General features: G+C 52.2%; 1 protein-coding gene across 3 annotated transcripts in view; it reads right to left on the minus strand.

The window, feature by feature from the left end:
- Positions 1-17,277, minus strand: part of HIPK2 (homeodomain interacting protein kinase 2) — a 134,173-nt gene extending 116,896 nt beyond the window's left edge. For 2 of the 3 annotated variants that reach the window (XM_082309398.1, XM_082309396.1), the window contains exon 1: positions 17,035-17,277. In XM_082309398.1, the coding sequence (XP_082165524.1) occupies positions 17,035-17,053 (19 nt within the window). In that variant the 5' untranslated portion in view covers positions 17,054-17,277. Of the gene's footprint in view, positions 1-14,876; positions 15,141-17,034 lie in introns of those variants that run through there. The other variant, XM_082309397.1, reaches the window with a different exon arrangement.
- Positions 17,278-24,464: the final 7,187 nt, after the last annotated feature.

Below are 24,464 nucleotides of genomic sequence, written 5' to 3' on the forward strand. Positions count from 1 at the left end.
ATAGGCGGAGGAAGCAGCAGAAGGGTGCTGGTCTGGAAGGGGGACAGGGGAGCTGGGATGCGTGAGGGCACAACCTGCCTCCTCCGAAAGTGAAAGGAACGGGGAGGCCCCTCCTTCCACAGACAGAGGAAGGGAAAATGACAGAGGAGCGAAAAGCCTGGACTTAATCATGAAAAACAATAGCTCATCATTTATTTTCATATCCCCTCGCTAATGCTGGAATAATGCTAACAGCGGAATTCTTATGGCATGCATGTCATGCCTGCAAATACCAAGTGAATTACTTCTCAGCTAGGCTATGGGCTATGGCACTGAGCAGCACATTCGTTACAAGCGATTGGATGATGAACAACAGTTCCCAAATTCCTCCTTCACAATGCTACTTGCATTAGTTGTAATTTAATGAGAGAGAGAGAGAGAAAGTTTTGGCTCAAACCACTGAAATAATACTGCCTGCCACTGCTTCCCACTGGGTCTTGTATTAACTCACACCACCACCACCACCTCCACCTCCTCCTCCTCCTCCCCCCTTTTCACACCTATCCTCAGGTGCTAAAAGTGGTGTCATGAAACCCATCAGCATGGCAGGAGAGCATGGCAGGAAGCCCCCAGGCACGTGCATTCCTTCTGGCTGAAAGGCAGGAGAGGACACAAACCTCTCCCTCTCCTCTGCTGACAGCAACGGGAGGGCTGGGAGGGGATCCTCCAGCAGCCAGTCTCTGCGTGAACCAGCCTCCAACTCTTCTTTGGTTTCTTCCTCCTAGAGAACCAGTGCAGGTGAAAGACACTGAACTGGCAGCTCTGGAAACACAGCACCAAGCGCGCACAGCACGACCCATGTCGGCGCAGAAGGCCCACCACGCACCTTTGCCAGCATGGTCCTCCCGCCTCCCGGAGGGAGCCACAGCAGGGTAGCCCAGCCCCGTCCCTGCCCTGCCGGCTGTCTTAGCTGGTCTGTCGCTCTTCGTAACGATTTTGAGATCTGGTAAGCAGCCAGTAAACGTGAACAAAAACTTTGCTATGGGTAAGGCCTTCAGTGGTATAAATGTGCCATCACTGTTGACCCCTAGCAAACCTGGGAATTGCTGCCACGGCTGCCTCCTCATGAGCTCTCAGGTAGGTCTGTACCTCCCACGTCTTCAGGGCAGAAACCAAGTCCCTCTTCTTTGTTCCAGGGGCCCTACCACAAAAGAGACGGCCTCTTCGGAGAGGCAGGGGCATCTTGCAGGTTTCTGCCCTGGAAGGAGCCTAACTGGCCAGCATCGCCTCCCACTCCAGCAGCAACCTTGCCACAGAGCCTATCTCCCTTCACATGACAGGACATTTATCCACTAGATGACCCTACATGTAAAGTTCACGCCTGAAACATGACCCAGTGTGTGGGGTCTCATATGCTGGGCCAGAAGAAAGCTGAGAGGTCTGATCTGTGCAGCAGACCTACAAGTAAGAGGCTGCAAATATCATTACTGCTCCTCTGGTGTATCCAGTCTCTTCAGCGTTCCCCCCTCTGATAGCATGTAAATGACAAACATCCACAGATTCCTACCCCGTGGAGCATCCAGAATCCTCCTTATCCCCTCTGTGCCAAATGTAATTTAAAAGTCCCCACCCCCAGCCGCATTTTGTGGTGTTTTGAAAAAACGAATCCAAACTAAATTTACGCGTTTCTGAAACAAAGGTATAGGCAAGGGAAGGCAAAATGCCCTTAGGATTGGAACCAAATGTATTTGTGCAAATGAGACCTAGGATTTACAGTTACCTTCCAGCCTCCAGCATGTGCTACAATCTTAGCTTTGGCTTAAAAACCATCTGTTTTCTTGTAAAGGTTGACGAACACCAGTGATCCTCACTCTGGTGTACTGGCCGACGTCCCATGGACCTGACTGGGGGAGGAAGGTGGGCAGGACGCCACAGGATGCTCCCAGGGACATCTGCAGACACGGGTCTGTATGGGCACATGGGTGCACGTGTGTGCTTCCCAGCAATACAGCAGGCACAATGCTGGGGGGCACCTTCAGGACCTATCCGAATCCCCCCTCCCAAGCCCAAGCATAGCATGGCACGCTCTGTGGCTTTCCTAAAAGTACAGCTGTGTTTTATGCAGTGATCGGGCTTTGAAATAAATGAAAGCATCTAATGCTGAAGTGACCCTAAGTGAATGCAACAACAATTGTTACAAATAAATAAACAAGGATCAGAGCCACAAAGAAAAGGAAGAAATGGTGAGCCTCAGCCTGCTGTGACTACCTGAGTGCTGGGCAGGTCGCCCGCTCCCGCAGCACACGGAGCCCAGCATCCCCCCGAAGGGCACCAGACGGAAGGGGTCCCCGTGCAGAGAGCAAGCATGAGGAGGGGGGGACACAGGCATGAGAGGGAAGTGGGGGGCTCCCCTGACGGAGGCCCACCACAACGGCTACGTGGCCTTTAGGAGCCCGGCACAGGGGTGGTGTTACCTGCTACCAGCCGCATGCTGAGCCCGCTGCCCGCAAAGAGAAGCAGTGACCAGGCTGGGGAGATGGAGGACGGTTATCAGGGGCAGAACTATAGGGACGAACATATGTAACCAGACATATGGAGACCAGCTGGGCTGCAGGCAGAACAGGCCCATTACTGCAACAACTTCTTTGGGCATCCAGTGAAAACCACAGAGGTCAGAACCGCCAGCCACAATTAATCACATTTGCAGTTTAAAACCCGACCAAATCCAACGCTTCTGCTGGGACCAATAGTTCGGCTGGAGGTTCCTGGCCCTGCTGGGAGGGCAGAGGCTGTCCCGCCCCTCCCTCGGTGCCCCTCCTGGCAGGCCGTCACTGCTCAGGAAGGGTGAAGCTCAGCCACAACACTCGGTGCCGCGCTTCAGTTCCCTTTAAGCCTTCAAATTAGAGTTTACACGGGGCTTAAGTGCAGCCCGTCCCAACAGAGAGTTGGATTTCACAGTTCTCGCGTGCTGCTGGGTTGCCAGTTCCAACCAAAAAGCGGACGAGCATCCTGCAGGCTGGCTGGCAGCCAGCCCATCCACCCAGACACCCCAAACAGGGGACGGGGAGCGCCTGCCCCCACAGCCCTCCCCATGTCCCTGGCAGGCAAGACAGGAGGGCCAAGATCACTGGGAGAGGCTCCTGCTTCCCTTGCCTCATTTAGCCAAATAACTCCCAATATCTGTCTTTTCAGCAATCATTTCACAGTAACCACGGAGTGTTTTCCCTACGCGACTGTGCCTGCGTTTTTCCTTCCCCCACGTGCCCACTGTCCCCCCAAGGCTCACCCCGAGCTGCGGGGGCAAGTGCAGAGCCCCCACGCTCACCAGCCCATGGCTCGGGATGTCTGACACGCAGCATTCAGCTCCCACGGGAAGTCGGCATGTTCTCAATACATGGCTACATCCTCGCCCATGGACACCTCAGGTGGGCAGGTCACCTTCAACAAGGCACGACCGAACATGACGGGCCTGTGCTGGGGAGGGGGCAGCAGCGGGGAAGAGGCTGGCGGGGACAGGAGAAAGGACACAAAATACACAAGCAAAGTAAAAGCCCCATCCCCTCCACAAGCCCTACAATGACGGAGGGTGAGATGGACAGGAGTACTAACCTCAGTGAAATCCAAATGAAAAACTATGATCTGCAACTTGCTCCAATGATGCCAAGTGACATAAGCATGTCTCCTAGCTCACCCCCAGTGCTGCCACAAGCATCTGTTTTATTGTGCCCAGTACCAAAAGCATTGGGCATCCCCACCTGAAACCCTGCCCTACCCTGCCATTCACTCACATCCCATCTTCTTCTTCCCTCGCACATTATTTTCTACAGGCGGCGGCTTTTTGGCAGGAGTCTCGGTGTCTGAGACAGGGCATGGCAAAGGAAAGCAGACGTCTCCTTGTAAAGCATCCTCTTCCTGAAACCCCTTCAACCCTTCCTGGCTGAGGAAATGCAGGGATTGATAATGACTCAAGCCCTCCTCTGGGAAACAGCAATGATTTTGGAGGAACACGAAATAACTTTTAAGCCAAGCCCAATCCTAAAGAGGGGAACTCCACAATCTGTAGCTCGAGTTCGTAGTTGAGCAAGAACAAAACCAGGGCTCAGGTGCCTACCTGCAGGGATGCTGAAAAAGCTACAGCTGCTTTACTGAGGTGGTCTCACCTAAATTAGATACGTTGTGAGTGACATGGTAAACACATCTAAATGGATACAGATTCTCCAGGAGATATTGCATTTGCATACAGACGCCAGCGACACCACAGGACCAGGTGAAGATTGAAATAACTGAGGATACAGCAGGACAGACCTGAAACACATCAGCAGAGCTGCAGAGGTACCAAAGAACTGGTCCAGTAGGGCCACCAAAACCTGGCACTGGGAGGGATGTGTAAAAGACCCAGCCATGCATCTGGGTCAGGATGGAGACAAGCTGGTGGATGTGGATTACAGATCACTGGTATCCCAGTCTTGGATGATATTTTTCTCAAGCTTAGATTTCTAGTAACCCTTCTGTTCAGCCTGAAAAGCTGAACAGTTGCTTCAAAAATCTCTCCCTGCCTTTTACAGGCAGAGTGGCAGTGTCCCCTCCTGAACACAGTGTAATTTACAGCCTTCCACACTCACACCAGCGACACAACCCCTTATGCAGAGACTGCAGACAGCACTTCTGCCAACACGTATGCTGTCACAGCATCGCTCCACATAAACACCCTGCATTCACCTTGTTTATATTTCCTCCTGTACAGGCTGTGACAGCTCACGAACACACAGAAGGCCTAATTTATATTTATAATAAATCTCCCTTCTTCATCCCCCACAGTGGAAAAGAGCCCTGGTACAAATGCAATTTGCTGAGAGAACGGTGTAACAGCTCTAAGGAGAATCAGGCCCACGCTGCCTTCTGTAGACAAAGGGGATGCAGCCACATGCAAACACATGTGCGTGCTCATACACATGCCTGCAAACATGGGAAGAGTCCCACAGACATGTATATATACACACATATACTCTTCCACCTGTATTCTCACACACAGGGCTCTGTAACAGCATCTACCGTCCCTTCTGACTCGCACGGGCTTTCAGGCAGCACAGGCAATTGGAAGCTGCACTTTCATTATCCAGGTGCTCACAGCCTCAGATAAGCAATGAGAAAATGACACTGCAAGAGAAGTATTGTCACCATCAACGGGATATGCTCGTGTCTGGGTTTCACATATCCTTGTCAGGTGGTGCAGCTATTTTAAATGGGGTTTGCAACGTGTTTCTTATCCCCACTTGCTAAATACATACACAGTCTGATGTTGAGAGAATGCAGAGGGGAGTTTGATGGGAAGGCAGGTTCCTGGTGGTGCCAGTGATAGCGCTAGAAGAGATGAAAGAATTTCTAATTGTATTCATGACTAAATGTGATCCCCACTTGCTTTGTAGGCACATGCCTTGGGGGAGTTATGAGGTCTTGGGTTTCTCCACAGTGTCCACAAACTGGCTGTAGCCAAGAGTTGTCCTTTTGTTTCAATCTGGCTTCGGAGAAAAGGTTGCGATTTCTCTTCCCTCTGCAAAGGACCTCGTTCAGCTTCCCTTGCCCCCATCACCCCAAGGCCTGACTGTGGAAGCGCGTTCCCTGCTGGACAACGCCGTTAACCTGCTCAGAAACCAGGGCTAGCGTGTCGTGCTGGCGCTGCACAGGGGCAGCACACCCAGCAAGTCCTCTGTGGTCTCTACTGGCTCCCAATAAGCTCCCATGAAGGCCACCTAACCATTAATTCCTGCTGAGGTGTTCTGTGCTCACAGAACTGAGTAACTTTAACCCCCAATGGCATTGCCGAGTTTGAGCAACTCATGCGATTCCTCCTACTTGCCGACTTCTCTCCATCCTGGTGGCACTAAGTTGGACCAAAAACTCTTCACTCAACACGGCCAGCAAGCCCATTAGCAGCCCACCCAGATGCCAGAAAGCTTCTGTGCACTGACAATTTGGGAGCTGGAGACTGGGCATCACCAAATCCCAGTGCTGCTCCACTGCCGACCCACGGCTCATCCTGCAGCAACGTCACGGAATTGCCGTAACGGAAGAAGCCCTGTTACATACTCCTCTGCCCCGCTGCATCACTGAAGCTAGCTGACACGGTATGGATTACTGCGCCACTCAGATCCCTACCCTGCACTCCTCCCTGGGGCATCACAGCGCCTAAGCATGGGATCAAAAGTGTTTGTCAACATTAGGGTGCTCAAGAGCATCACCGGAGACTTGCCATGTTAGTGATGACCCTACTCTGGGTATTTTAAAGACTAGCAATGGCCATTTAACTCCCCAGAAATTTTGCCACAAGAGGAAGATTAAAGATTGCACACACACACACACACAGAGTTATGAGGATATCTAAGAGGATTTTCTTGGAAATTTTTCTCCAGCTTCTGAAGTCAATCATCTAAACAGAAGAGTAGCAATGATGGCCAGAAATTACCGCTATTTAGAGGCAGAACAGAGACCTGACGAAAATCCTTGCCAAACTATTTGGAATTTGACAACACTAAATGCTGCCTAGGAGAAAATAAAACCTCGTGCATTTTAGCTGGACATTCTTCACCTCCAGCCTCATGCTTTAAGCAAACAGATAGCCTTCCTACCAATGTAAGCATGGAGCAATATGGATACTCATCCTTCTGCAATCCTGCTGCTGTCAGCTCCTGTCAGACTGACAGCCTGAAGCCACGGAAGAACCATGCACATGGTCACAAACCAGGCCCCCAACCCACTATGGCACAGCACTTCCAGAAACACCACTGTGAAAAGCTAATATTGGGGTGAGGCTCAGACCACCTCTGCCACGAGCACTCTCTGGGCAGGCTGGAGCATTGCCTAGAGATCATACTTCTGCTGATACCCTTCTTCTGGGTACTTCTCCCTCTCCTCCCCATGCCAGAGCTGGCTGATTTGAGTACCTGTCACCTCCTTTCTCAAACACAGGTTGCGAGCTCTCCAGGGCAATTGTCCATCTTTTGGAAACTTTGCAGCACAGGGATCCTTGACTTGGGATCCCAGCTGCTAGTGGCTACGAATAATTCATAATTAAAATAAAAGTGAAGCTGCACCAGGGGACTGTTGTGCCTCCAAGTCTTCTCCAGACTAGATTACTCTCGGGAGACACAGGAGAGCTACCACTGAGATAAAAAAAACTACTAGGTTTACATAGAGACCATCAAAAATATGCGTCTGTATTGTTCTGACCTCCAGCTCTTTTTTTTCTCCTTCGCTTTTTCCTAACCTTTAAAAGGCATGTAAGATAAACAGAGGAGAAACCAGGCAGACAACATTCTCGGAAAAGATGTAGGAATATAATCAAGCCCTCAGACACACGCACACAAACACCATAATTTATCTCTTCCTCCTCCTGTTTGAGATGATCCTCTGTTCTAGTATCATAATCTGTTGCTATGGAGACAGCTATGATGTCACTACGAGAGGTTTATGGATGCCTTGAACAGGAAGGAAAGGTACATGATGATGGGAGAGGAAAAAAAAAACCACCTACAAACAGCTGCTGAGCAGGAGACGTTCCAGGAACGGCAAGTGTTAACAGGGAAAAGATAAATACATTGACGGTGTTGGCGCTGGTGCAGACAAGAGCAGAATATAAACCGTGTTTTAAAAATAAAGAACGCTTACAAATTTTGCCTACAAGTAAAAATATTCTGGGAAAGCTAAAGGAGCTTCCTGAAAAACCAAACTTTCTCTGAAATGTTCTGCAAGTTTTCTGGGACTGGATATTTTCTGAGACTTGCTGCTAGAGTCCAAGTCTCCATCAACCCACTCTATCGTCTGCTGTAACATTCCCTCCAGAAGTGTTAGCGTAACACCCCACCAATGCAGCTAATAGTTAGGGAGCTTGCTGGCTACCCGCCATCCCGTGTGCCTTTACGATCTGCAACTAGAAAAAAAAAGTCACGTCTTCAAGCAAAAATAAACAGAGACGCACTGAATCCACTGGATCACATCCAGTAGCAAATAAACACCCTGACCCCAAACTATAAGCAAAAAAGAGCTTTTCTTGCTCTCTTCACCCAAGAGAAAAACCATAATCTTACAGACTCACTGCCAAGCGTACTGACATACCTGACCTGCTACTACAGAGAACAGTATGTTGAGCCTCATATGCTCAAAATGCGCCCAGCCTTCAGGCTACGCACATCTGTGTGCGGCATGATGCACGTGTGGTTCTCACCCATGAGCTCCGGTGCTGACGACTTTGCCTCTGCGCTCATACCCGTTTCGGTCACCCGGACTGATGGTGAGAGTAGGGCAGACACAGGGACAGAGGGTGAGACAGTCACATGTGCCCTTAAAGACATCATGTGCAGGCTGCAGGAAAATTCAGCATGCGGGGCCTGCCGGGGAGGAGGAGGGAGGATGGCAGGTCAAATTCATCCTGCATAGCCACCTTCATCGTGGGAAGGGCAACAGCAGCAAGGGAGGAAACCACAAGGATCTCAGATCAATGAAAAGTGCTGGTGTTTTGGCTAATCTCTGCTCCATCAGAATCTCCTGAGCATAAAGAGCAGGATCAGAGATCTTACGAGAATGCTACAGCATCAGCTTTGCCTCTGGTCTCAGCTCCAGCCGGGGAATCCCCAGGCAGACTCTCCATCCCGCCTATGAGCATTAAGATATACATAGTATCTCCTGTCCTCACCCACCTTCCCTTCCAAAGATGTTAGAGACAACTGCAGGGAAAAAAACCTGGGAGAGACTGAAGTCAGTAAGGGCAGCTGCAAAAACAGTCCAAGCCAGGATCTTCAGCAATTCACCCAACTTTCTTCCTGCCGGCTTTGGCTGCGACAGCCTCAGCCCCTGTACTTTTCAGGGATCACCTCCCTCTCTCCTGCTACAGTCACTTGTCCTCATCTTCCTCCCCCACCCGTCTCTCTCATCCTCTTCTCTCTTGTTCCTGACCAATTTCCTTACTTCTTCTCAACCTACAGCCCACCCTTCCCTTCCCCAAACGAATCCCTGTCAAAAAATGTTTAAGGAAACCCACATGTTGTGATTTCCTCTCCCTAAAGAGCCCAGCCGGTTTGTATAATCCACCCTCCTGTGTCTTCATCTACATAAAATGCAAATCCTTTGGGGTGGGAACTATCTACCCCTTCATGTCAATGTCATGCCTAGTGTGGTAAGGTCCTGCTTTTGCTTGGCACTGGTGCTACTACAGCAAATACAACTGTTCTTAGGAATACTTCAAAAGCACCAAAGAAGAGTAAAAGAATAGGAGGTGTGAAAACAATGCCAAGTGTTTTGTGGTTGTTTCAGTTTCTTTTATATTTTGGGGGTAAGGTTCTGTTTCTATTTTTTATGAAGCAATGTCTTCTCTTCTGTGTTTTCTATTTGGGACTGCAGAGTGGAAAACAAAGCTGATCTTGGTAAAGAAACAGATATTGTGTTTTTTTTAAATTGGCAGGTGACACCAAGCAGGAAGGGACTGCAAAGTCAGGGGAATTAGATTAGAATTCAAAACAATCCCGACAAATTGAGAGGTACCGGATGAAACTCGAATGGGACAAATAGGAAAATCACAAGCTTAGGTAGGAAAGGCTAGCTCCACACATACAGGATAGAAAATGGCTCACAAGGCATCAGACCTCTCGGACAGGATCTGGGAGCCACGGCACATCACAAACTACACACAGATGAATGCTGTCACAGTGCAAAAGTTAAACCAAACAGGAGCGCTGCCTGTAAGAGATGTGAAGGAACACTTCTGCTCTACTTGGCCCACGCAGGACCTCGGGTAAAGCACTGTGCTCTAGCAGTGCCATTCAAGAGAGAGGTGGACTAGCTGAAGGGAACACAGAGAAGCAGGAGGATGGTCGGAACTGCAGAAAACAAGACACAGGAGAAAGCCGAAGGATGTGTTTGATATAGGATATAGCCTAAGGAACACAAAGCCAAGGAGAGACATGACAAAGAGGAAGGAATAGTTTTTCCACACCCACTGTCGACAGGACAAGGAATCACAGCAAGCAAAGCAGAGCAGTTAGTTAGCAGGAGGTAAAAACTTTTCAATGACAAAGACAGCTAAAGGCAGCGATGACAGCCGGGGCAGGCCATGGACACTCCATAGATGGGTAATATGCTAGACAAGCATGTTAGGGAACATGCTGGACAAGCACGCATTTGGTATAGTACGTCCTGCTTTGAAACACTTTTTGAAGTCTTTCCTATGCCCACTCCCTATGACTTCAATGATTTTGGTGAGAGCTAAGTTTCTTTGGCATTTCAGCATAGCCCACAGACCAAGATAAACCTGTCAGCGTTTAGAATCAGAGGAGACATTAGCCTGCAGGGTACCGGTGCGTAACACCACTGTCCCAGGTCTTGCTAATGCCTTTAAGGATTAAAGGTTATAATGAACAAGGAAGACAGCTGCCCTTCTGAGTTTCCCAGGTATCTTTAGCAAATACCACTGCCTTGCAGGGTGACCTTTCCTGATTTTCAGGGTAGGAGCTGTAGGCAATTTCTCTTACTTCATCCTTCCAGAGACAGATGTCAGCACAGGCCCTGGAAGGTGAGCAGGACAGAGAACAAGGCATGAATAAAGAGCGAGCTTCAGCTTCTCCGAGCAAATGTCCCATTCAGTGGGAAATGCTGAAGAAAACCAAGGGAGCAAACTATGCCATCCTTCACCCAGCATAAAACCCCCTCTCCCTCCAGAACGTGACACAGACGGGCTAAGACTCGCTGCACGGAGACAGTGCTCCCCTCCGCGCAGCTCCCTGGGTTTCAGTGGCACTGTTGCTGATCTACACTATGATCCCCCAAATCAGAATCAAGCCCAGGAGCAGCTTGAGGGGCTCACATCTCGAGGATGCTTGCCTTCCGCTGGCTATTTTGTACCTCCTCTGCAAACAAGTGAAAGAGACTGTTCCTCGGCATCATTCTGTCAGTGGCTTGATCAGACAGCCACTCTTTATATAGTGCCTTGAACATATACAGCACTGTATAAACACACACTATTACAGCTTATTATTACTTCCATTAAATAAATAAATTCTAATGGTACAGCTTTTTAATTCTTTTAGCCCTGACTCCGGACTCTCCAAGGTATTTTGAGAGGTGGCGATGCCTTTGCCAGCCGACGGAGACGGGGGCTGCTCGTCCGCTCACCTGCATGGGGAAGTCTTAAAGGAATGATTTCTACCATCAAAATTACCCAATTCAGAAGTCTGCCTGAATTCAAGAGTGGTCCCAAAATACAGACACTTGTGCTTTCCAGAGGAACGACCTCAGTTGCTGATGTGGCCAAATGAGGGAGGATTCAGGTGCGCTCTGTGCTGTAAATGGGGGGAAGCAGTAACATGCCTCTACTCTTCCCCCACGACAAACAGACAAATTGCTAAATGCCCTATCTGGAGTGAAATTATCACCTGGGTTTATTTTCAAAACAAAAGCTGAACTCTGTACTGCCGGGGGGAATAGTTTCAAAAGAGAAGGCCTCCTGTTAAACACCTAGGTCTGTATTAGGGTATGTAAATAGCTGAAGAAACCACCTTTTCTCTAAATAGCGTTTAATTCTCACTTCTTGTTAGCCACCAGTTAACCTTCCAAAAGCAAGAAAAAGCCCTATAAATAATATTTCACATTCAGAGGGCAGAGATTTCCTAGTAAGGGTGAGGAAACAACCTCATTTTTATAAATGGACTGATTAAGCTATAGAGGCCATGAGTCAGAAAGGTACTTCAGCGTGTGGCCAGCTTTAAAGACATAAACAATTCTAATGAAGTCAGCAGCACTGCCTGTGAGCTTAAATTTAGGCACAGACCTTAAAATACCTTCTTAAATATCGGGAACGGAGAGGAAAAGGGTGGAACTTTCAAAAACGTCCAGTCTCAGCCTACCCAACCTCTACAGATACAGGGATGGGGACACCGTAACAGCTGTCAGCCCACCACTGAATGCCTTTGCAAACTCCCCTTCTCGGGAGTCTTGCCTAAAGGCACGTGCTATCCCAGTTGCCTCGCCTCCTGCACCTGAGAGAAGTGGTCTAATCTGCCTCGTACCGGCATCTCAGCCCAGTCTGAGCAGAAGGTGGCTAATCTTGCCCTTGACCTCGCCATCTGGCAGGACTGCTCCAACACCATCACCTGGCACCCACTTGGTGAGGCCCACAATCGGGACAGGGATTTACCTCCACACCCAGGTCACTAAACCTTCCATGATTTGACCTCCCAGAACTTTCCCCTTGACCAAATATCCACATACTTTTACACGCCGTTGCTGTGAATTGGCCAAAACTGAGTCCTATTTGTTTAGCCACCCAAGTACGTTATCTGCCTCTGAATAAATGGTCTAACTTCCAGGGGCTGACCGGAGTTCAAAACCTTCATAGGCATCAAGGATATCTCTGGGCTGTCCTTCATCAGTGGACGACCTACACAGATCAGGGTCCACAGTCAGCTCTTACCCAGTCTGGATGAAGCTACATCCAGTGGTTTCAAAGCACCGTGTGAAAGTGGACAGTAAATAGTAACCACTGGGTAAATGGGGAAACTGAGGCACGGGAAAATTAAAATTACTTCATTTTCCAGGCCAGCTGAGGTGTTGAGCCAAAACCAACAGGGTTTTCCCCACCTGTTACAGCCATGCAGAGGAACACGCTGCACAGAGTCCAAGGGCCGATGACTGTGGCGAGTAACTGTGCTTGCCTCTTTGTCCAAGCGCATTGTTTGCCGGCTCGCCCTGGCCCCTGGTCCTGGCAGTGCTCTTTCCACTTCCAAAAATAAAACAGCAGTTTTCATCCATTACATCTCCAACCCATTTAATCGCTAGACACGGTAGCATGATAAGAACAATAATTATAACTGGAGGGGGCTTCCTGTTATCCCGGCTATAGCCATATCCTGAGCTAATAAAAACTTACGCTTTTGGTCCCAGCATTGACTTAGCTTAAGTTCTGGTTATTAATTCATAAACAGGAAGCGCCTCTGAGTTATCATCTCCCTGCACGAACTTTGGGGTAAAGACCTTTCCTCCGCCTCACTGGTGCCGCCTCCCCGATGAGCAAGTTTTGTGCGCTTAAACGAGATTTGAGGATGCATTCAAAACCCAGCAGGGCTGGCCTGTTCCTGGCGTTAAACGGGATCTGATCCGTGACGTGTCCGGGGTCAGAGTTGCAGGCTTCCCAGCCCCTCGTGTGACAAGGACGGCGTGCAGGCAGGTCCCTGCCTGTGCCGAGCTCAAGCAGCGGCACCGGTGGCGAGGTGCAATTTACAAATATTACCGAGATTAATTCCATAAGCCACCCACATAGAAAACTACCGACGGGGCTGCTAAAAATACACCGCGAGTTGCAACAAAGTTGTCAGGCATAAGTTATAAGCAAAGCAAAGAGGAACAAAACCAAAACAGAGGTAATCACTGTTTAGGAAATAAAGGTTAAAGCATATAAACACCTCTTTTTACCCAATTCTAAAGGATGCCAGGTTCGAGGTAGCCAGGAAATTGCTGGAGACACCCACCCAGGGCAGAAAGCCACCTGCAGCCCAGGCACCGGTGATGCCTATTGCGGTAAGCCCTCTTAAAATGGGCTCTCCACTGGTCCACAGAGCCTGGCTCTGTTCTCTGCACAGGAGGAATGTCTCACGACAAGCGCACCACTGATGATTTTGCACAGCAAGGGCAACGTTGCCTAGAGGAGAGTCCGAAGAACCAGATTTTCGCTTGCCTCAAGCCATTCGCCTCCTCTGAAGCCAACAGAGCCGCCTCTGAGGAAGCCACATCTCCAGTGCCCAACGGGACGGCAGCCACCGGTCTGCCCCAACTCTGGAGCAGAGGCCACGCGGGATTACACCTGCTGAGGCCCGCCTTGAAGCCCAACACATTTCCCCGTGTGGCTCACAACCAAAACTAAAATCCAGGTCAAGCATTGCACGGCGGTGTTACTTCTGTTTTATTTTACTTGATAGGTTTTTATGTCCTTCATTTTACCACTCAGCTCTGCAACACTCAGAAAAAAAGGAATGAGAAAAACCCGGTAGAGGAGAAGATGACAGCAAAATCTCTGAAATCCTTAAAACGAACAGGAAAATTCTCCTTGCACAGTGTATGTGGGGGAGGATTTCACACCAGATATTCATTTATTTATCATGCCTCGCCTATTAATATCAGGTGAGGCACCATTCTGCTTCCCAGAACCAGTATTTAAGCCAGCTGCTCAGCACAGGCATGCACTGCTCTCACCTCCACATTGAGAATTGTGGGTGACTTTGTGCATGTGCTCTGTGTTATCACTCACTTAAATTTCTACTGGAACCATTTCATAGGGCCTCCAAGGCATCACGTTTCTTCCTGGGGTGCCTTTTCTGTCAAAGAGCCTATGTTCTGAAATCCGTACGGTGGAGATACTGTTTCACCTACTCTTGCCTGCCTTGTGGTGGTGGTGGGCGTGCGTGCGTGCGTGTGTGCCACCCGAGACTGCTCCACCAAGGGCAGGAGCAGAGAAGCGACTGCCCGCCGCAGCGCTGATCCAACCCCTCGGCCCCTGCGCTCTCCTCGGTGGCCTGACAGTACCTGATGCTCCAGAGGAGGGCTACAGACCGGACTGGTTATGCACATAATGTGAGGCTTGTAAGGGAGGATCGCAGTCCTTGCCTCCTTCCAAGGAGGAAATCGCATCCCCTGCGATAAGTAAGTTTTATCTATGCACTGCGATATTGCAGGGAATTCTAAGGACCTCTCATGGCAACTAGGAGGCGAAAAACATTCATTAACCCCTCCTCCGCCTCCCTCGAAGCCATCCAGCAGCAATTTAACCCGCAAACATACTGCAACACAAAACAGATGAAACAATCCCTATCGGCCTTTACGCTATGCGCTGGCTCCTGCGATTTGGGATATTCACCTACTTTAAGGCTTGAGGCGTGCTGCAGAGCCTGGCCGTGGACCCTTCTGTATCGGTTGCAAGGAATTTGTTTTTACGGGTTGCTTTTCAGGGCATTTTTTCCGTCCGCTCTCTTTTTCCAGTCAGGCAGAAGCACGGGCGCCGCTGAAGTTAGGATGCTCCAAGGAACCGCTAAACTTCCACCGCACGCCCCGGTGCGGCACCGCCGCCTCCTCCCCGGGAGGAAGCCGGCGCCCTGCCCGCCCGGGCTGCGGCCGAGGCCTCCTCTCCCTTCCCTTCCCTTCCGTTCCCTTCCCCTCCCCTGCCCTGCCCGGCTCCGGGGAGGCGGCCGTACCGGCGCTCGGCGGGCGCCCGCTGCGGCGCGCCGGGAAGGGGAGCGCGGCCGGGCTGACCGCAGGCCCCGCGCCTCACCCCGCCCCCGGCTGCTGCCGCCCGCCCGCGGGGCACCGCGCCGCGCCGCCGCCCGCCCGGGGGATGCGGCCCGGCGAGGAGCGAACTTCAGAGGAATCGCCGCATTACCCCCCCTGCCAGCGGCGCCCGCGCGGGAGGGGCCGGGCAGCCTCAGCGGCGGGCGGCGCGATGCCGGGCAGGCCTCACCGGCCCGCCGGTGGCCCGAGGCCGCGCCGGGGGGGGCGACAGGCCCGGCCCGGCGGGGGGCCGCGGGCGGGGGCCGGGCAGGTACGCGCCGGGCCTGCGAGCCCCCGCCGCGGCCGGGGCCGGGGGGCGGCGGCCGGGCGGCGGCGGCCTCCCCCTGCCCGCGGCAGGCCCCCGCGGCCGCCCGCTGCCGTTGAAGGCGCCGGGGGCGGCGCGGGGGGCGGAGGGGGCTGCCCGGGCCCGGGGGCCGAGGCCGCTCGGCGGCGCGGCGCGGCCGGCAGAGGGCGCTGCCGGCGGGCCGGCCCCAACCGGCACCCCGGGCCCGCCGCGGCCCCGCCGCCGGCACCGGCCCGCCGCCGCGCAGGGCCCCGCCGCCGCCGCCGCCGCGTCCCTTCCGCGCCCCCTCCGCGCCCCCCGGCGGCGCCGCCGTCCCCGCGCCCCGGCGGCCCGGTGCCCGGCAGCGGCGAGGGCGGGGAGGGCCGGCCGTCCTCCCTCCGCTGCCGAAAACGCTCCTCTTTGTCTGCCTGCCTCTCGCGGGGTCTAAACTCCGCACCGCCGGTGAGCCCGGGGCTGCCCAGAAATAACCCGGCGGGCCGGTAACTTTACACCGCCCGCCGAGCGCCCTCCGCTCGGGCGCTGCAGCGAGCCCGGGCTCGATTTTCTCCTCAGATAAGTTTTACCGGCTTCGCCGTGGGGAGAAAAGTACCGCGTCCCCGCGTCGTGTGTCCTTGTGTCCCCGTCCCCCCCCCCGGCGCCCGGGTCTCCGCCGCCACCGACCGCCCGGTCCCCGGGCGGGATGCGGGTGCCCCCCCGCTTTATGTAACGCTCCGGGGCCAGCGCCGAGCCGGGAGGGGTGACGGGGGAGGATAAACGCATGGCGAGGGGATTTAAATTAGCCCCGATATGTTTTTCTTAATTTTTTTTTAAACAGCCACCCTGAAATTCGCACCGATCTAACACCCCCCCACCCCACCCCCTTTTTTTTTTGAAACCGAAAAAAAACTAAGTTGGGGCACTTGGGCTTCTCGCCGCAGCCCGGGCTGGGCTGAAGGAGAAGCCGGAGGAGCTGACAGGCGGCTGCCGGCAGCCCCGGCCGCCGCTGCCCGCGGGGTCCCCGCGCCCCGGAGGAGAGCCCCGGCGGGGGCAGCTCTTGGAAAACCGGCGAAAGGAGCGGGGTGGCCGGTCCTGGGAAGGAGAGCTGCAGCGAGGGGCAGGCGGGCGGGCGGGCAGAGGCACACGCAGACGGAGGCGCAGGGCAAGCTCCGTCCACCTCATTGTTCTGCTCGGCACCGGCACGGACTTCACCCGCCGCCCCCCGCCGGGGCCGAGCGCCCGGGACCGCGGGGCCGGGGAGGGCTGGGGGGGGGGGGGCAGAGCCGGGCGGCGACCCGCGCCTCGCCCCGCTCCCCGCCGGGCGCCGGGCAGGGCGGGGGTGCCCCGCCGCCAGCCTCCCCGCCACAGCGCCCGGGGGACGGCGAACCCCCGGGTCCCCCCCTCCCCGCGTTCCCCCCGCGGCGGGGCGAGGGGTGCCGGCGGGGCGGGCCGGGCCGCGGCGGGCCGGGGCTTACCTTCGTACATGGGGGCCATCGGTGCAAGGACGCCTGTTATTCATGGCAACGCCGCCACGAACGACGCGAGATCGCAGCCCCCCAAACTCAACACACATCTGCCATCTTGAGCGGGTGTCTCTCGGCGGAGGCGAAGCTGCCGCCTGCCTTCTGCATCGCTGCCCGCCTCAGCGCGGGGGGAGCCGGGCACATCCAGCCCCGCTGCCGGCCCTCCGACGCGGCCGGGGCGGGCGGGCGAGCGGGCGGGGGGCGGCGGCGCCGGGCCGGGCCGGGCCGGGCCGGGGCCGGGGCCGGGGCGAGGCGCGGGGCCGGGCAGGGGCGGCGGGCGGCGGGGCCCCCCCGGCTCGGGACGGCGGCGCTGGGGAGGGAGGGAGGGAGGGAGGGAAGGAGAGAGGGAGGGAGGAAAGGAGGGAGGGAGGGAGGAAAGGAGGGAGGGAGGGAGGGAAGGAGGGGGGCTGGCGCGGTGCCCCCGCTCTCAGCGCGGCATGGCTGCGTGTGCCGGGGCGCCTGCAAAAGTTGCACTGGGGGTGAGAGAAAGGGAGAGAGAGACGGAGGGAGAGAGAGGGAGACGGAGACCGAGACGGAGAGGAGGGAAAAAAAAAAGGCAAAAAAAAAAAAAAAAAGCAGCGAAGGGAGTTTGCAAATAATCAAGCGCCGATGGCACTGATCGCGGCTTCCCAGAAGGAGAGGGAGCGAGCGAGAGAAACCCTCTGCTGAGATTATGTGGGATCTTGTTTAACAACACATTTCAATCAGGAGAAAAAAGGAACAGTCAACAGAAGTTGGTGAAACACTTCTGTCTTCCCCCCCCCTCCTCTTTATAGAAAAGAGAGGAAGGAAAAAAAAATAAAAAAGGCAGCTGATTGAAGCTTTGCAATTCACTGGCTGTGGGGATCATATAATTTGAGCTCATGTTTTACAATAGCATGGAAAATTCCTACCTCTCCCCCTCTCCCCAAATAAATCTTCTATTCCCTCAAGGCATTTCACAATCTGGTTCACTGACAAAAGTTCCAATTTATCCTTTTTTTTTCATTTAGCTTGCTTGCAGTGTAAATATTTAGCGGATGCATTTAAAATAAACATACGTTGTTGCTTTTAGGATTCGGGTTGTGTTTTTGTTTTAAAAAAAAAAGGAACCACATCAAAGAAGTGTTTACTTACTGAGATTGACAGCCACTACTCGCCCCCCTCCCCTCCATTTTTATTTTAAAAGATCCATCTCTCTGGTTGAGCTCTTGCTGTAGGAACACCAGCCCGACCAGTACCGTTTTTGTCGGTGCATACGGGAAAGCTGTAGGTGAAGCCACATTATCCAGAGCCCCCTTTGCCTGACAGGGGCTTTACAAAGGAAGGTCAGTCACCAGGTACCCATTACTCAGGCAAGGAAGTTGAGACTCCTGCAAAGCCTCTGGCAAAGGTGGAAACGAAACCTCAGGCTGTGATCCTGCATTAACTCCCGTCTGGATCTGCCCGCCTGGAGCTCCTTACCGGCGAGCAGTCTGGGACCAGACCAGTGAAGACATACTCTCTTCGTGCCTGCCGTTACGGCTGGTCCCCAAAAACGCTGCCTCTTGCTGCTGCTGGTGCCAGCCCAGACCTCTCCCACCGCAGGATTCGATCGCAGCAGGGCTCGACACCCGCCTGCTCCTGTTGATGTCTCCAGGAGGAGGAGGAGGCAAGAGGTAACTTTTATGTGGGGATTTCAGTGAGAGCCAAGCGCTCCCGCCAGCCTGGCCCCTAGTCTCGGGGTGCTCAGAGGATGCCTGCGCTGGCAGATAAAAGCTGGCCAGGGAGCCACCTGTGTTGACCGGCTGATGGAGCAGGATGGCTGTGTCCACACTGCGGAGGACGTGAGCCACACGGGCTCCTGCGGGCCCCCTTGTTCGCGAGGGATCTTCAGTATTTTGCACGATTTTTTTCCCCACAGAAAAATGCCTGAAATAACAGGAGGGCTGTCTCACGGCCCATTAGCATTCTGTTTACAACATGAAGCTGAGGATACGTGTTAAATATGTTGGGGAGTGGCATGCAGGGCAGGTGAAGGTGGTTGAGGGCGCCAAGTCGGCTGGGACGGCACTGGAGGACTGTGTACAGCAGAGGGAGCAAAACCTGCTGCCGTCTCATCCCTGCTTCATTTTGAGAGTGATCCCAAGACCAACCACCACCAAATCTTGGAAAGAAATGGAGCTGCCTCCAGCTGGACAACTGGGAAAGTCCAGGCCAGAGCTGGAGGGCAAGCAGCGTGGACAGCAGCGGGCACAGTATTTGAACTTGCTTTTTGCCCCTTTTATTTAGCCATGGTGGCCCTCAGGGTTCAGCTCTAGGCACCGAGTCGATAACCTCATGTTTTCCTGAAACACATTTCTGGTCATTGTAATTCTGCACTGCTCTCTTCTTTTATGATGGAGGACATTATCTGCTTTCTGAGGCTGCTGATGCTTCTGATCCCGGCCCACCTCCTTGCCCTTGATCAGAGCGGCGGCCATGGAGCCCCATCTCAGAAGAGACGTGGAGAAGTATCGGAGAAGAGCAAAGGACAAAACCAGAGGAGAGGAGCAGGCTGCTAAAGGAACCGGCTTCACTTCTTGTCATTGCATTTGCTGCAGCCTGGCTCCAGGTTAGCCACATCGCCCTCGCTCTCCTCGGCTGTGAAATGGGGGCAGGGGTACCAGCCTCTGCAGCGTGAAACTGCACCGATGGGTTCTTCTCCCTCTCCGTTTCATCCTGAGCTATCCCATAGCCGTCGGGCCTGTGTTAACTCCATGTCCATCAAAGCTAGCATGACGCAGGAGCTTAAAACATAAACCAAATTCACTCCCCCACCCGAAGAAAAGAGGAAGGGGTCAGCGGAGGGCTCTGCGGGACTCACCGTGTGTGGCCTGGGCATGGCAATGGTGCCTCCTGGCCCTGTGGCTGGCGGGTGGAGCACAGAGGGGGACGCGGGAGCAGCCAAACCTGTGCGTGACATACCTACGCAAATGCTAAAGCTGCCTGGCTTCAAAGCACAGGTTATTCTGCCTCTTTTAGGGGCAAGGTGCTGAACTTGATGGACTACTTGTTTGGCCCAGGACAGCAATTCCTGATTGCCTTTCAGGTTCAGTGACGCCAAGGACGTTACAGATTCTCATCTGCTGATAATGCATCCAAAGATAGGAAAATTAATGGGGATATTTTTACCAACTAGGACCGTTCAGGTCTTACATATTTTTAAATATTGTTGCCATATGAGGTCACAGCACATTTGGTAAACAAAAACCAGTCCCAGCAGGTCCTGACCTCGGCCCAGATTGGCTGCTAAAACCCGGTGCATAGAGGAAGCTCGTGGTATGTGGGCATGCGGAGGGAGCAGGGGTTCGCCTTCCTCCTTGGCTCGCACAGGGGCCTCCCCGTGAGCGTCGTCTTCAGAGGGGACTTGGGGCATGTGGTTTGGAGCCAGGGGGTACAACCCCTTGCTGCGCTTTCCCACTGCTGTGCACAGACAGCGATGCACTCTGGAGATGGCCCAGCTCTGAGCCTACCACCTTCTTTCCGTTCTGCCCCAAATTGAGCATCCATGCAAGGATGCTACACTCTTGGTCATCCAGGCCCCCCTGTGGAGTGAATGTACCCATCGGGAGCCAGGCACCAGCAGCAAGGCCACAGCAGCCCCGGGGGCAAGCCCACCTCTCTGCGGGCGAGATGGTGGTCCGCTCTCTGCGTGCCAGAGGCCACAGGATGTGTCACTAAAATCTTGAATCCAGAGAGACTTTCCTACCCCAACAGACTATTTCTTCTCTTTGGCCCCTTCACTTGGGAGACGATCGTGAGCCAGCACTGTAGAAGCACATTTTAATGTCTCATCTTATGATTTTTCATTTCTCCATTTGCATATTTGGGTCTACCATAAATACACCTGTAGTCTGGGTGCAAGTACACAGCACGCTCAGCATCCTCAGCTACGTCCACTGTGGCTCCTGGGTGGTTGTGGCAGAGACTAAGCCAGGGAAAGGAGGGGTGGCCTTTTTACAGTGCCGGGCTGGCACTCAGGGGGGCTCATTTCCATTTCTGCCCCACGTACGCAAATCTTGGTGCCAGAAAGGCACACGGTCTTTGACTGGCAAGTCTCAGGGGGCTGCTGGTAACAACCCGAGCCTATACTTAACTGCAGCAGAGTAGCAGGAGTTACTGTTTCTTACTGGAAATGATGAAGGTTTGGGGTTCTTTTTTCTTTTTTTTCAAAGTTAATACAGATTTTGGAGGTCAAGGTACAAGAAGGAAGGCAGGTGAGTTTTAAAACATAGTTGTTGGGCACCATTCCCATTTTAGGAGGATTGTGCAAATGGACATAGGTGCCCTTCAGTCTCTCAGAGCCAGAAACGCTACGGTGGCATCACCTCCTCTTCTCCGCTGCCTCTGCCAGGCCCCAGCTGTGCCAAGGGCATGCCAGGGGCAATGCCAGAGGTACCTGCTACTGAGGTGCAATTTCTTCCTCCATCTCTCAAAGAAAGCTGAGGGGGTTTGTAGCTCCCTGCTTTCTCAGGTCATTGTCCATCCACTGCATTTTCTTCTTCAGAAAGACTGAGCCTAAAAAATGTACTAATAAAAGACTGTAAGGTACATTAAAAAAGCAAACAACAACAAAAAAATAAAACCAGAAAAGAAAGGCTGCAAGCACATAGGGTGAGCACGTCCCCTTCAGTGACAACCTTTAATACCTGTTTGCCTTCACAGAGGAGCTGGAAGGCAGCATATTGTTAACAAGAATCAGGCCCCAAATCTTTTGCATTAAGCAAAGCAACATATTTTTGTAAACACCAGGGGAAGGTTTCCCAGTGAAATACAGGCAGATGTTTTCTTTTTAAATGTAAATCAGTGCGGGAATGGACAGTTTAATTAAAAGCAAAATTATTAAGTAAGTGCTGAGGGAATCTACTTTATTTGCTGGGTACACTCACATATTTTTACTGGTGAGTCAATTGCAATTTTTACTTTCTTTCCTCCTAATACAATCAGCTCAGAGACTAGCCACTGTGATGTGGAATATTTGGGGGAGGATCTTTCCATGGATAGCAGGAATGTCTGCTCTGTGTGCAAGTTGCGGGTGCCCAGGCAGCCTGCTATAGTATGTCCATTCCCAGCCTTACATCTCTGCTAATTGTTAGCAAACACTCGGTATAGGCTGCCTATGTGGCATCACCTGGAGAAAATCTAGTCCCTTGTGACTGGGATTTTGAGTCACTGCTGGTGACTGAAACGCTTGGTCTTACTGCTGGCTGGGATGCTAAGGGAAAGGGCTACAGGGTTAACTGACTTTACACCCTGCTGCCGCTCTGTTGCTAGACTCAGCTCCTTTCAGTACCACCCGTCCCTCCACATGCAACCCTTTTCGCAGGCAGACCTTTTGCAGAAGCCCCCCTGTCCCTTCCCTCCAGCCCGCGCCTCCCTCTGCAGCATGACAAATGATACAGAGACTCGTAAGCACATCAGAAAACAGTCAGCGTACTAGACTGAGACCATGACTGCTTATTTTTTAATGTTCTGAGTAAAGGCCCTTACCTTTGAATGCATATGGAAAATACACTTCATACTCGAATGGGGTTCAGGACCAGTGGCCCTGTCACAGCTAATGTTCAAAATAAGACCACAAAAACCTACAGCAAAATTATCCTGTGCACCAGCGAGTGGGGCTCTATAAGAACATAGATATTTTTACTCCATCTGAACATCAGTGGCATCCTCAGTGCAGCTCGTGTGATGCAAACACCTCTTTCAGGGGGTAACAATTGGATTTACGGTACAGATATACAGAGGGATGAGACTTAATTCCTGCTATGAAAACAGATGATGCTGATAAAGCCTCCGTGGCTTCAATAGATGTACCCTGATATAGACAGGAGTGTGGCAATGAGAAACAGGATGGATGTTGGCAAAACGCTTTAGGTGCCACGGATGGAAGAAAGGTGCGATGAAAGCGCACGGTCTGATTAGTGCCCCGGGGAAGGCAGAGATCTGGGTCACCTCATCCATGCCTACCACCACATCTGATCACATTTCTGAACCTTGCTTCCCCATCAGGAGTATCACTGAAATAAATGCCCTAAAAATGATGTGGCCTCTCTATTTGAGGGGTTAAACACAATTTCCCATCATCGAGCTTTTGCAGTTGGCTCAGGTATTGTTGTCAAGGTCTTGGATCCTTTTCTTCTTATTATTAAAAAAGAAACTTTGAAATATATAAAAAAAGTGCTTATCAGATAATGAAATTCTAGCTGTGGTCAAGTCTTTCAAACAACCAGGGCCATGATTTAATTGGAAGTAATTATAGTCTTTTCTGAAGTATAATTTTTAGGGTATTTTTTCCCCTGACATTTGCAGTGTGGAAATTAAAAATAAAACAATGTCAGAATCACGAGATTTCAATCTGTCTTCAAACAATAATGTGGGCTAGTGTCAGAGGTTTGTCCTTGGCTGGAAGGAGGAAAAATTCACTGAAGAAAATCCTCCTGGTGAAAATCGCCAGCAGCACCTAGTCGTGCATTTTCTGTGCTCAGAAATTCCTGAGAGACTCCTGCTTCCCAGAGCTCGCTAGAAACCCTCCTACCTCCGCTGCAGTGGGAAAGGGCACATCAGTACCCAGCTCCTGAGAGCACCGCATTTGTGATGCAGGCTTTGTTAATTATTCCACCGGTAGGGCTGTATTAAGAGACACGCTTAGAGCAAGGAAAAAAAAATACCCATTCTACACAACAAAGATTAAATGTAGTCCTTATATCCTCCTGAAAACAACCTAGGGTGTAACAAAGTTATTTCCATATTCCCCCCCGCCCAGTATTTTCCCAGTTTTTAAAGAAGAAATTTTTCAAGTGATCCTCTTCTAAATTTTGCCCTGATTTCACTTTGTAATTCCTCATCTTCCTTTGGTGAAACTACCAGTGCGTCCCTTAAACTCCAGCTCACACACTCCGTCTTACCCAAAGTGCCATTCCCAAGGGAGGGACAGTCTCCGCCAACATAAACTCAACCTTTCTGGTGGCCAGTGGCATCAGCAGGGCCCCGTGGGCAGAGTCTCAGCTGCTACCAGTCAGCACAGCTCTACTGGTACCAGTGATGCTCTGATGCCCACGGACAGATACGCATCTCTAAATACAGCCACTCGGAAGGACAATTTGGCCCAGCCTTTTAAATCAGCTGCTTCAGATGCTGAATCATTTCTGTAGGGATACGTATGCGCATGCGAGGAATCATCTTACACGCCGAACGCCGTGCTTTTGGATCTCAAATTTTAGATTTAACGCCCGTTTTAAATCCATTCCTGAACGCCAGTCAAAGGGGAAGGAGGAAACTGTTTCAGATTAAAAGGGCAACACGTATGGAAAAAAAAAGTCACATATGGGCAGGCTGTGATTATAGCGCTGTGTAAAGTGCTGTGGAGGATTGCGTGAGGGATG

The sequence above is a fragment of the Platalea leucorodia genome (assembly GCF_965183815.1).
Source record: "Platalea leucorodia genome assembly, chromosome: 4".
NCBI lineage: Eukaryota > Metazoa > Chordata > Aves > Pelecaniformes > Threskiornithidae > Platalea > Platalea leucorodia.